We start from the raw sequence: 13,667 nt of genomic DNA, 5'->3' as shown, positions 1-13,667 counted from the left end.
TCGAGTCCCGTGTCAGGCTCCCAGCGTGGAGCCTACTTATTCCTCTGCCTGTGTCTCTGCCTCTCTCTCTCTCTCTCTCTCTCTCTCTCTCTATGTCTATCATGAATAAATAAATAAATCTTTAAAAAAATGTTTTTTTAAAAAAAGAGTTGGATGCTTAACTGACTGACCTGCCCAGATGCCTCATGGCTTAAAAAAATTATGGTTTATCTTTCTCTCATAAACATTGCTGGCTTAAAGTCTAGTAGCCCAAGGAAATAAACACAAGATCTCTGTAATTCACCTGGCCTTTCCCTGATAGTCAAAAAATGGCTGCCATAGTGCCAGCTTTCACAGTCATATTCCAGAGAGGAAGATAGAAAAAGCAATATGGATAAAGGGGTAGAATCTAATCTAGAAAGCAAAACTTTCTCGGACACCCTCAACAGACTCCCCCTTAAATTTTATTGTCCCCCTCTAGCTGCAAGGGAGGATGGGAAACATAGCTCTTTAGGAGTCTCTGTTAGAGAGGAAGGAGTAGAGTGGATAAATAGCTGTAGTGTCACCACAACACTATTTAGATACAGTTGCCCTGTGGAAATTCAGGCCCCATGTTGCCAGATCTTTCAGTCCTTTTTTTTGTTTGTTTTTAAGATTTTATTTATTTATTCATGAGAGACACACAGAGAGAGGCAGAGACACAGGCAGAGGGAGAAGCAGGCTCCCTGCTGGGAGCCCAATGCAGGAACTCGATCCCGGAACCCCGGGATCATATCCTGAGCCAAAGGCAGATGCTCAACTGCTGAGCCATCCAGGCATCCCTCAGTCTTTTTTTTAAGAGAAGCCAGATATCTACATTATTACATGAAATCTCTCAATTGTGAGCATGTTAACTAATTAAAATAAATGTAATCACTCAATGGGCCAAGCCTTCATGTTGTCAGGTTTCATCTGTCCTAAAGACCACCAATTTGGTCTACATCCACATTTTAAGGCCTTGAAGGGACCACAGTAGACTGATGAAAGATGGTTTTAGGCAGCAAGAGATGCCAAGCAGAAGACAGAAGAGTGATCCAGAGCCAGGTGCTGGAAGAGGTAACAACAACCAAAACTGTGGTAGACATGGTGGGTGCTTGAACCCCAACACCCATTTCACCCAAGAAGACTAATCCAAGCCAACCATGGTAACTCTAGCCCCTCTGCCTATGATTTATTCATTCAGGGATGGGCTGGACTAAACCAGTTGGGGCCTCTGAATTGAGAAGGTGTGATTGCTAGAGAAGCTTCTGGAAAAAGTTTCCTCATATCCTAAAAAAAGGTGTCCTAGGAGGAGATAGTCTGTTTTCTCTGTAAGAATCATTCTTTGTTGAAGGGGCCATAAACAGACCAGATTTGACCTTTACACTACAGTTTGCTGCCCCTGGTCTATCCCAAACCAATGATAAGAATTTCATTTCCCTTTGCCAGTGACTGGCCTAGAAGTAGGTATATGCCTTAGCCCTGGCCAATGAGGGTAAATCAGCTAGAGACATTTTGTGAAATATTCTCCCCTTCACAGGAGAGGAGATCATGTAAGAATAAGCCCCTCATCCCTTCTTCATATCTCTGAATGTGATGATGTGAGAAGCTACACCAGCTAAGCTTTGGCAGCCATCTTGGGACCATGAGAGGAGGGCCAACCAAGAGGATCAGAGAGAAAAAGGCCAACTCAACCTTGCAGAGCTACTAAACCATCCCTAGGATGACCTTTTTCCAGATAGACATCTTATTATGTGAGAAAAACAAAATTCTATTCCCCTAGCCACTTCTAGTCAAGAATTGCATTACTTGCAGCCCAACATATTCTCACTGGTACATCAAGAAAGAGGACAGCTCAGACCATCAGGCATCAAGGGAGCCGCCGGGTCTCACACAAACTTGTAAGGCACGTGAATGCTGTTTATGAGTGATACTAGCAGCTCGGCTTTGGTTCAGGTCAAGTCAGACCCCTGTTCTACTTGGTTTTCCGCTCTTGTGCTGTGCATAGTCAGCACCCTTAACACAAACCTGTTGCGATATCCAGGAGGGCAGCCTCTCCAGACGGCAGTACTGCCTGTACTGCAGGAGGCCCGCCCCTGCCTGAGTTGACCGAGAGAGACATCAGGCTCCAGCTCCTAGTCAAAGGCAGGTATGTGTCAGCACTTCCCCATGGCTCTTGTGATTAAATTCAGCCTCCTTTTCCCTTTGGCGCCTTCATGTCAGACATTGCTTTTGTGACACTGAGAGTAATTAAGCCTCAGCCCGATGGGAGACACAGCCATGGCTGTGCCAACAGAGGAATGGATTGCTTACTTGAGGTGCTCTCTTCAGCATGAAGGCACAGGCTTATTGGCTTTTTGAGGCCAAGCAGGGCTAGTGTGAGGTCCCTGCCTCCAGTGACCTCTTGCAAGGAAGGAGCTCTGGACGTTGTATGGTGGGCACAGCAGCAGGGGATTCTGGGACCTACCTGCCCTGGGGTGGAATTGAGGAAAGAAGGTTTTTGTACAGGGCAGTCAGTGCCATATTCTTTTGAGGATTCCTAAGTAACCTGCCTTTTCCTGTTGTTTCTGAGGACCCACATCCCCATCTTTTCTCCAATTCTCCTCTTTCTTCACTGTTATTGCCTTCCTCATGCATTTGTATATTCATTCGTTTGTTCATCAATGATTATTAAACACCTGCTCTGTTCCAGACAACAAGGGCATGATGGTAATCAAGACAGTATGATGGTCCCTGCCCTCAACACCAATTTATAATCTGGAACTAGAAACAAGCTACGAAACACAGTCCTGGGAAAAGATACATGATTTTTTGGACACGTACAGTAGGGGCATCTGGAGAGGAAATGTAGGGATAACCATCTGGCAGAAATAGCATTTGGGCTGAGACCTGAAGGATAAATAGGAGCTCCTCAAGCAGAGAAGATGGGGAATCCAGGTGGAGGGAACAGCAGGTGCAAAGGCCTGCAAGCAAGAGAGCACTGTGGGCTCATGAAGGTGGCCAGTGTGGATGGAACACCAGAGGAGGAAGGAGCAGGAGAGAAGGTGGGAGGGACTGGAGGCACATAGTGCAGCCAAGTTAACAAACCACCCCTGGGAGCTTGGCCCTTATCTAAAGAACAATAGGAAATTACTAAAGGGTTTGGAGCAGAGGAAAGATGGAATGAGACTCCAGATTCTTTCACATACCTACTGTGTGCCAGGCACTGAGATAGACATGGGATGGGTAGGGAACAAAACAAAATATGGTCCTTGCCCTCCTGGAGGTGACAGGTTTTAGACGGATGACACCTGTGTTAAAGTATAATTACTACCATGAGAAGTGCTATGAGGGAGGTGCCGTGGGGTGTCATAAAGGAGTTAAGGGGTGGTGGTGCTGAGATCTCCTGTTTGCCCCCTGAAGTTATTCTCCACTCTGCTCCACCCTCCCTGCTCTGTGCCCTGGGACACTGACCTGGAAGGAGCCTGCAATGGGTCCCTTGCACTGGGGGTCCATGAGTGAGAAGAGGGGGTTGGAGTATTTATTCCCCTTGGCTTGTTCCCTGTCTACAGGTTCCACAGTGCCTGCCCTGCCCATGGTGGCTAACCCCACAGTGCTTCAATGTCCCTACTCTATGCTCACACCCTTGTAAACAGTGCCTCATAAAACTCTTCTCAGGGGTGCCTGGGTGGCCCAATTGGTTAAGCATCTACGTTTGGCTCAGGTCATGGTCCCAGGGTCCTGGGACGGAGCTCAGTGGGGAGTCTGCTTCTTTTTCTCTCTCTCTCTCTGGCCCTGCTCCCTGCTTATGCTCTTTGTCTCAAATAAATAAAATCTAAAAACAAAAATTAAAAAAAAACAAACACAACTCATCTCAAAGTACCTCACTGAGTGTACTATTTGTTTTTGTCAAGGAAGCTAATTGACGCAAGGGGATATACTTTCAACAGGAGAAAGGGCATAGAAAAGACCTCCCTGGGACACCTGGGTGGCTCAGTGGTTGAGCATCTGCCTTCAGCCCAGGGCCTGATCCTGGAGATCCGGGATCGAGTCCCACGTTGGGCTCCCTGCATGGAGCCTGCTTCTCCCTCTGCCTGTGTCTCTGCCTCTCTCTCTGTGTGTCTCTCATGAATAAATAAATAAAATCTTTAAAAAAAAAAAGAAAAGAAAAAAAGAAAAGGCCTCCCTGAGAAAGTCACATTTAGGCTGAGATATAAAGGACAAGCAGCAGGGATCAGAACATGTGCAAAGGCTCTGAGGTAAGAACAGTTTTCACATATTTGAAAAAAAAATGTCTGCAGCTAGGGACGCCTGGGTGGCTCAGCAGTTGAGTATCTGCCTTTGGCTCAGGGCGTGATGGCAGGACCTGGGACCGAGTCCCACATTGGGCTCCTTGCAGGGAGCCTGCTTCTCCCTCTGCCTGTGTCTCTGCCTCTCTCTGTGTCTCGCATGAATAAATAAAGTCTTAAAAAGAAAGTCTGCAGCTAGGTGAGATGAGTTAAGGAAGGAATGACATGTGATGAAGACAGAGGGGCAGGCAGGGGTTAGACATGCAGGGCCTTTCAAGCCATAGTAAGGGATATGACCATTAACATTGTGCAGCAAATGTCTCTAGCTCTTTGCGTTCTGGATACCGTGTACTTCCCAAACCTTTTTGTGGATGAGTAGAGTTGACTGGTGGTGGTTGGGCAGTTGGGGTATATATGGATTTGGTAAACTATTTTGAGTCTATGGCTCATGGGCAGAAGTGACATGCCACTTCCAGGCTGCAGCATTCAATTGCCAGTGTGAGACTTTCCAGAACTCTGTCTCTGCACAACACCTGGCAATATTCAAGACGGTAAACACCCCATCAGCCTGGCCCCAGGATGAGAAGATATTAAGAGCCCATAGCCAATCCATGGGGGACACAGCATGAACAAGGAAGAAATATTTATCGTTTTAAGGCACTGCGTTGAAGGGGCCACTCGGTGGTGTTACTACAGCATAGCCTAACCTCTCCTGACTGGCACAGTAAGGGTTTGAGAATCTACTCTTGGTGGGAAGGTGCTGGAAAACACAATGGAGGAACGGACCAGTAGCACTGGGGGGGGGGGGGGGGGGGGGGGGGGTCACAAGATTGCAGAGCATGCGCAGTCACCTTCAGAGTATGGGGTGTCAGATCTGACCTAAGGCATCATGGGTATTCCCCTCCCTCCTCCCCCTCCTCTGCGCTCTCCTCCCCACCCCCTCCTCCCCTTGCTCAGCGCTCGGGTTAACCCTCTAAGGGAAAGACCACACCTTCTCATTCAGTTCGGCCAACAGCACTTTCATTGATTTAATCAGGGCCTCATACTCCTTGGTCTTCAGCAGGAAACACAGCTCCATATAGTTTTTCTCATTCAGAGCCAAGTTCTTTGAGGACTTGATGAGACTCGAAAGCAGAGTGTTCTCATTCTGCTCTCCCTGCAGGGCCTTGATTTCTTTGCTGTTGGGAAAGCAGCATGTGATTAACCCTAAGCACCCCGAGTTTACCTTGCTCTGAAGCTCCAGGCTCCTTAGTGCGAAAAGGAGACGCAGCCAGGTACTTCCCACCCTGGCGGGGGGCGGGGCGGGGGGGGGGGGGGCTGGCGGGGGCTGGTCTCAGGTCTCAGGTCTCAGGTCCAGTCTAGAACTCTGACCGGCTTCAACGCCACAGCCCTGTCCCCTCTCCAGGAGCAATATGCAGCTGTGCCTGTCAAAACCCATTACCTAGACGTGGTGGGGGCGCCCAGATTCTCTCTTTTGCCAGCGGCTCATGGGCATCTGTCTGATTTTGCTGACTTTCCTTCCAGACTTGACTTTACAGCCAATTATCTCGGGTAATGAGAGGCAAGCCCATCAGGCAGGCATTTTCAATTTCCCGTCAACACAGAGATGCGCAGTAACCTCCAACCTCCCCCAGTGTCTCTGCGCAGGGTGCTAATGATTTATTAAATCGGCTGACAGGAGTCTCCTCCTCTCTCCCCTTCTCCCTGCTTTGGAGAGGAGACGGCTAGGAGTGTGGGCAAACAGGGATTTTGGGGGGAGAAAATGGCTCGGGTGACGACACAACAATTGAACAACCGGAAATGGCACAGAGGCTGAGTTTCTGGCCAAGTCTGGGCACCACATAGGGCAGCACAGTGCAGTCTGCAAACGAGCTGCCTTGACATCCTTTGGAAGCTTGGAGAAATGCAGAAGCTCAGGCCCCAACCCAGGACCTATTGAATCCAAATCTGCTTTGTAACAAGATCCTTGAATAACTCATATGTACATTCAAGTTTTGGAAGCATTGCTCTAGAACAGAAAATGTTCTAGGGCGGGGGTCTCCAAACTCTTTTCTATAAAGGGTCAAAAGGGTATTTTTAGGCTTTGCAGGCCAGATGGTCTCTACTGCAACTATTCAACAAGTAACCACAGGAGATGCATAAACAAATAGGGGTGGCCATGCTCCAATAAAACTTTATTTACAAAAACAGGCAGCTAACTAGAATGGCCCACTGGCCATGGTTTGCAGACCCCTGTTCTAAAGCAACAAGTCTGACAGAATTTCTGTAATGATGAGAATGTTCTCTGCATTGTCCGGTAGCATGAACCAGGCACCAAGGCTATTGAGCACTTGAAATGTGGCTAGTGTAACTGAAGGACTGAAATTTTAATGTTATCTCATCAACTACAAATGTAAATAGCCACATGTGGGAGTGAACCCCTAATTCTATTTTTTTTAAATAGATTTTTTTTTAATTTATTCAGAGAGAGAGAGAGAGGCAGAGATACAGGTGGAGGGAGAAGCAGGGACCATGCAGAGAGCCCGATGTGGGACTCATCCCGGGTCTCCAGGATTACGCCCTGGGCTGCAGGCGGCGCTAAACCGCTGAGCACCCGGGCTGCCCTGAACCCCTAATTCTAGAGCAGCTTGTCTTCTATCCCTGGCCACTGGGACCTTTCTCCCCCACTTTAGTCTGTCTTGGGAGGGGAGGGTCTTTGTTAAGGTGGAGAGGAAAAAGAGCCCAACAGTCCACCAGACTTGGGTATTCAGAGGGCTCAGTAAAAGCAAAAGGTAGTCTCATGGGCAAGGCTGGGACTGGGAGTGAGGTGGCCCCAAATTTAAGGAGGCCTTCCCTCTCAGGAGGGAACAGGTATAGGACAAGCACTCCTGAACTATTACACCCGAGGCATCTCACTCAGCTCAACTCAGTCCTGGCCTCTATTTACAGGTGTTTCACTTGAAGAATCTCAGATCTCCGCTTTCCCTTCCTCCTCCCCTTCAGGTCCATCACAGTGAAACCAAATGAAATGGACTGGGGTAAAAGTAGGATGAAGGGTAAGAGTCCAGAAAAACTGTCAGAGATCCACCAGGAAGGAGGTTTTTCCTGATGTCCATCAGGGGTAGGCTGTGAATCAGGGCTGCCAGGCACAGATGTCCAGGCTGTGGACTGCACTGCCCACGGGAGCTCTATCCGCTTGAAAAACAATCATTGATTTTCTTGATTTACACTTTCCTAACGCTTCACCTTGTTCTAACAAAATCCCTATGTAGTGACAATGTTTCCAACAGATGGCAGTAAAGTGTCCTGGGAAAGGGTGCCTTTTTCTAATTCACACAAAGATCCCATACGAACTAGGTCGGTGTGAGTTAAATCCATAGAAAATCTGAACCACCCTGCTTCCCCTATCCTTTGAACTTCACACATCATCAAACAGTGGAAGATTTTCTTTCTAATAATGGGTAGTTTCTGCCTGTATAAACGTTATGCATATAGCTAAGGAATTACATTCCCTTGGAGGGAATCTAAGGATATTTGTTTATTCAACCCCAGGGAACGTTGTTCTATTGTCTAAAGAAGCTATCCACATCATAATTTCTAGGACAACCCAGTTTCAAATATTTGCTCTTGCAGATCCCATAAGGACGCACAGCAGGAAACATCTTTTGGGGCAGCCGCAGCCCGATGATTGCCCCTACTCTGGGAACTCCCCCCACCGGGGTTGCTAGAACCATGGGCTCCACACTCGAGAGCCATTCGGTGGCTTATGGCCCAGACCTCGCCCCCTGGCCACAGCTGATTGGACCAGGAGCGGTCACCTGACCCAAGCTGAGCCAATCAGATTCCTCCTTTCCTGGGAGTTTGGGCTTGGAACGGATTCCCAGTGGATTCTCGGTGTGGTCCTTGGTGGCTCGCGAGCGGGGGCAGCCGTCTGCCACCAGCCCACGCTGAGATGCCGGACACGGAAGAACAAAACCCACTTATGGAAAGAAACAGCAACCAGAATTTTTCATTTGGACCCTTCCCTGAGACATGGGTGTCCTCCCCCCCTTGGGGCCCTGAGGACACCCCGGATTCTGAGAATACGTACGGCCTGCTACCTGAAGCTATCCCAGCTAGGTACCCAGATCGGGTTCAGAGTCGGGTCCTGCCCCGAGGCCGCATGAGAAGGCAAACCGCGTGAAACCAAATCCATCGTTTTCTCCACGTTCGCTCAGTGCAGAACTCTGACCGTCACTTACTGCTGGCTTGAGATTTTCTGCTGGGAGCGGAAGTTGAAGGACTTCCGACTTTCCACCATCTTCCTGAACTGCGGCCTCAGCTTCCGAAGCTCAGCCTCAGCCAGCCGCTCTGTGACCTTCTCGGAAAGTTCCTGGATACTTGCCGAGCTTTTTCTCCTGTGCTTCTTTGGGTGAGACAGAGAGAGGCACTGAGCCACGGCTTAGGTGACCAGAGAAGCCTACGTTGCAGCTCAAGGACAGAGGGTGGGAGGGGGTCGGGGGCAGGGCTGGAGGTGGAAGACCACCCTTGGTGATGTCAACTGCTCATCTGTTCCGGAAAACCTGCTGGGGTGTCAGGGTAGAGAGGGGGCCGGGCCTCATTATTGCATACTGCAGAGGCAGCCTTTCTGTGTGATCTCGGGTGAATCACTTAGGGTCTCTGAGCCTCCAGTCTCTCATCTGTAAAATGGATGCATAGAGGTTTGCTGTCGGGATTAGATGAGCTGATGTGTGTACAGCGGCTAGCACAGTGCCTGACCCACGCAAGCATTCCATACACAGGAGCTAATACCTACCATCGGCATCTTGAAGGAATTGTGCTTTCCCTATGCTCAGACACCAGGGAGATCAAAGCCAGTGAGTGCTCCTCTCTCTCTCTTCTCTCTGCAGTGTCCTGTCCACAGCGGCAAAAGGAAGAAAATGTGTGAGGCCCCCAGCCCGTCCCCCCGGCTGGCAGGGTGGGACCCAGAGGCACCTTCTCCCCCCTCACTCCCCTGCAGTCACTTCCTCCTCCCACCACTTGGCACATGTGGAGGACACAGCAGATGGCTGCCCGGGTGTGAGAAGAGCCGCCTTTTTTTTTTTTTTTTTTTTTTTTAAATAAGCAATGGTTGCCTGAAACCTGTTCCTCTCACAATTTATTATTAGGAACCAGGCAGATGGTTCTGGCATGTCAGTTACCCTCCTGCCCCCTGTGTTCCCAGAGAAGAAGGGGCAAATGGCATTCAGGGCAATGTGTCCTCTGATGGGGTTAAAATGCAATTACTCTACCTTCAGTTTCAGCTAAGGATAGAACACACACCTGCCTTTCAAAGCAAGAGCCAGTGGTACCAAAAGGCACTTTGATCAAATCATAACTTGAACTTCATCCGGCCTGTATATTCAGAGGAGGGGATGACTGTGTTAGCCCTACAAACCCCAGAGGGTTATGAGAGCCATTGCACTCCGACTTGCAGACGTCACAGGCTAGATTCCTAAAGCAGAAACTTCTAGCTTTGCCAACCACTGAGGGGTCCTGCAGTCCAGTGGTTTAAAGCATGGGTTGTGTCAATCATCAGATCTCAGCAAAAATTCCTCCTCCTCCACTTACTAACCTTGGGCAAGTCACTTCCGTTCTCTGAGCCTCATTTTCCTCCTTTGGAAAACAAGAGAAGTTCTAGAAGACACCTCACAGGTTGGGAAGCTGTCAGGCACCTCACTGAGCCTGGCACATAGTAAGTGCTCAGTAAGCAGGTCAATATGATATGGTATTGTATAGGTTGTTTCATGCTGTTTATGAGTAATTGATTGTGAGGGCTTCAGGAGTGTGCAGCATTCCTCTATCTCCAGGTAACAATGCCTTGATTTGCTTTGGAAAACTGCCTCTGCCTTCACTCCTGGTCATTTTTTGTTCCCTGGGGCTGACCCTGCGCCTCCCTATCAGATTGGAGCATATGACTCTGGAAGGGCCAACCAGAGTGCCAGATCCCTAGCTAATCTGCGTAATATCCCCCACTCCATCCTCCCCACCCCAGTGTGATCTGTTCAGGGATGGGAGCTTGACCCTGCTGCTCTGGAGCCTACTGAATGAGGTAGGGAGTGGCTGGCAACCGTCTTGCCTCTGCAGGGAGCCTGAGAAAAAGGCTAAGATGGAGAAGACAAAATGGTGAGAGATGAAACTTGGTGATACCATCCAAACCCCTGAATTCAACCAAGTTGAATATACCTCTGGGTCATGTCCAATTACATGAATCAACATATTCCCTTAAAACAATCTGAGAGGAGTCTTCTATCACTTTTAACTAAATGAGTTCTCATGCCCAAGGTGTTTGGATCCATTTAGCACACAGACTAAGCCCCTACTGGGTGCTAAACATTTTAGTGAATTCAGTGGTAAGTCAGCCTTCAAGGCGGTATGAATTCTGTCCAGGGTGAAATAGTGGAAAAGACTCCACAAAGGAGGTGAGTTTTATTTTGGGTTTTGAAGCATGAATAGGAGTTCAACAAGCAGAGAAGAAAAGTGGAGAAGGAATTTTGGGTAGAGAGAACTGCCTGGGCAAAGTTTGAGAGGAAAGTGGACGAAAGGAGTATTCAGAGAATGATGTGTGATCTAGTATAGGTGGCAGCATCCAGCAGGAAGTGACTGACAAAGAAGTCTGGAAAAGCCTGGATGTTCCTTAAAAGCAATAATGTAATAAGATCAGTGTATAAGAGATCTCAAGGTGGGGGTAAAGGCTGTAGCAGGATTTATTTGACTGATGAGGTTTAGGCAAAGGACATCTTTGTACTCAGAAGTTTCTTATTTTTTTTAAGATTTTATTTATTTACTCATGAGACACACAGAGAGAGGCAGAAACACGGAGAGGGAGAAGCAGGCTCCATGCAAGGAACCCAATGTGGGATTCGATCCCAGATCCTGGGATCACACCCTGAGCCAAAGGCAGATGCTCAACTGCTGAGCCACCCAGGCATCACTCTACTCAGGAGTTTTATGCAGCTCTAATTTCATATTGCCCAGGAGCTTTTTCTATGTTCAAGGGCTTTTTTGAACCTAAGTGAACCTGTGATACGCCTTTTTAAAAGCAGGGCTCAGGTAAACCAGACACTCGCTGATAGCCTGATTCTACCTCTCTGAACCTCAGTCCCCTCATCTGTAGAATGGGGATAGCCACACTCACCTTATAACATAAACTTTTATAAAGCTCTCAGCACAGTGCCTAGCACATAACAGTGATGAATATACCTTGTCTGTGAATCAGGATTGTCAAGTATCAATGTATCTTGCCCTTGAGTTATTTGGTTGTGTTGTGTGTTTTTCCCTAGGAGCTGGAGGCACCATCAGCTTCCCACCTTTTTGCTGATACTCACTCACACCCAGAGCCAGGCTCCCCTGGGTTCTCTCCAGCTTCCAGATGCCAACATAGGCCTTTCCCTGTCTGTGCCCACTGGTCCGGGCCCACTCTGTTCCCTCCAGAGAGATTTACCCCCATTCTCACAGCTGGGCCTTCAGAGCCCCACCTGTATCATAGCCCTGGCTCAATACCCTCTCATTCCCAAGCCTCAAACTTGAGGCCTACAGGTAGGTTCAAGCTACCTTCAGTCCTGTTTAGCAATCAGTGTTTTAGAACATGCATGTGTTAGACACCTGCCTGGCTCAGGGGTTGAGCATCTGCCTTTTGCTCAGGGCGTGATCCTGGGGTCCTGGGATTGAGTCCTGTATCAGGCTCCCTGCAGGGAGTCTGCTTCTCCCTCTGCCTATGTCTCTGCCTCTCTGTGTCTCTCATGAATGAATAAAATCTTTTTTTAAAAAATAAATAAATAAAACATGCCTGTGGGTAGTGTACTCACTCTCCTGGCTACCAACTTCACTCCCTAGTGCCTACCTGCCTCCTCTCTCCAAGTTCCACACTCCCTGAAACTGCCTGGAGCTGGCAGGAATTTGATTTCGCAATTCCTGAGGATAAACTCAAAGCTTGCCCTCAGGCACAGGCCCTCCGGTTCCCTGGGCCTCAGTCCATCCACTACAATATCTATAGTCCTGGGCATATGATAAGCTCACGGCAAATAGTGTTTGAATGAATGAAGAGATCATCTTTACCAACGAACATTTAATTACCTGGTGTAGGGGGAGGCAGGCTCCACCCCTGCTGCCGAATTTTTACAATCTGTCATTAAAGGAGAAACCAGAGCCATGACTACATGGGTTATACAATGCCAGGTCTGAAAGAGGAGCCTGTAAAACCTGACCCAGGGCTGCCTAACCTGGTAGTAAGTTAAAGATATGCTCGGGGGCACTAGCCAAGTAGGGGTACAGAAACATAACAATCTTAAAAAATTGGGATCGTTCTAGGGGGAAACGGAAGTTCGTTGGACCTTCTTGAAGTGATTGTCCACACTGTAATTCATGTTTAGTTGAGGGGGCTTATGGTATTTTCCAGGTTCAGGGCAGCCTCAAGGAACGGGCTGGGGCAGCCACCAGCAGGGGAGCAGCAAGCGCGGCTGCCTGCGGGGTGAGGCTTCTTACCAGGGGCCGCCAGGCCCCGCCGTGTCCCACCTGCGGCCGCGGCGTGTGGGCGCCCCAGGGGTGCTCGCCGCGCTGCCCCGCTGCGCCGACCCCCAGCGCCGCGTCTGGGACTCCTCGGACCCCTGGAACCGGCGCCTTTGTGACCCGCACGGAGGGGCGTTCTTCCCTGGAAGGCGCTGGAAGAGGACCCAGGCGAACGGCCGAAGGTGGAGGGCGGGGGCGCGACACACCTGTCAGCGACCCCTTCCCGGGCTAGCCGCGCCCCCAGGACACCCAGTAACAGCCACTAACGCTGCCAGTCGGTTGCCACTGCGTGCTCCCTCCTCGCTGGCATCTCCATTCATGCTCTTCTAAGACTGGCTGGCTGTAAGCATGACACCGGGAACCCTGGTCTGACCCAGGTCACCCCCCACACCTGGCATGAGCATTTTTTTCACAGGCCGAATGGAGTCTGGTAGTTTAAAGATAAACATTTCTCTTCAAATGGCCCCGAAACACAAGCCGACTACTTCTTGTGGGGGCTAAACTCAAGAAGCAGCCGCATTGCTCGAGGCAAAGGATTGGGGGTACTGGTTTTCTAGGGCAATCTTGATTCCATGGGATTTCCGCCTTACCCATAAGGCCGTGGAATAATTGTAGCTCAGCCATACTAAGATCTCCATCTTTTTATACCTAAACTCTTGGGACAGGATGTGTTTTAGAACTTATCACATTTTTGGTTTCAGAAAGGTAATATGGTGCACAAGGAAACATGTTGTCTCTGATGTACCTGGCAGCCACACGTAACCATGGGGAAAGTTAGTGTAACGGTATATCATGTATGGGGTTTGGGCAACATGTCATAATCAGACACATTAACGTTTCTGCAAGGAAACATGAATATTCATGCCAAGTAAAATAAAGATTTTGAGTAGCCTTATG

The 13,667-nt window shown here is 49.0% G+C and overlaps 1 protein-coding gene across 10 annotated transcripts in view; it reads right to left on the bottom strand.

Annotated features, from left to right (window-relative positions):
• CCDC63 (coiled-coil domain containing 63) overlaps positions 1-12,857 on the bottom strand; it is a 36,502-nt gene extending 23,645 nt beyond the window's left edge. For 4 of the 10 annotated variants that reach the window (XM_038575064.1, XM_038575067.1, XM_038575070.1 and 1 more), the window contains exons 1-4: positions 12,747-12,857; positions 9,040-9,137; positions 8,486-8,649; positions 5,257-5,443 (exon numbers count right to left, since the gene is read on the bottom strand). In XM_038575064.1, coding sequence (XP_038430992.1) covers positions 5,257-5,443; positions 8,486-8,649; positions 9,040-9,048 — 360 coding nt within the window. In that variant the 5' untranslated portion in view covers positions 9,049-9,137; positions 12,747-12,857. Of the gene's footprint in view, positions 1-5,256; positions 5,444-8,334; positions 8,650-9,039; positions 9,138-9,545; positions 9,859-12,338; positions 12,388-12,746 lie in introns of those variants that run through there. The other 6 variants (XM_038575065.1, XM_038575069.1, XM_038575068.1 and 3 more) reach the window with 6 other exon arrangements.
• Between the last annotated feature and the right edge of the window lie 810 nt (positions 12,858-13,667).

This window comes from Canis lupus, chromosome 26 (assembly GCF_011100685.1).
Source record: "Canis lupus familiaris isolate Mischka breed German Shepherd chromosome 26, alternate assembly UU_Cfam_GSD_1.0, whole genome shotgun sequence".
Taxonomy (NCBI): Eukaryota; Metazoa; Chordata; class Mammalia; order Carnivora; family Canidae; genus Canis; species Canis lupus.
The sequence above is the reverse complement of the archived record's forward strand: the minus strand, read 5'-3'. Positions and strand labels throughout refer to the sequence as shown.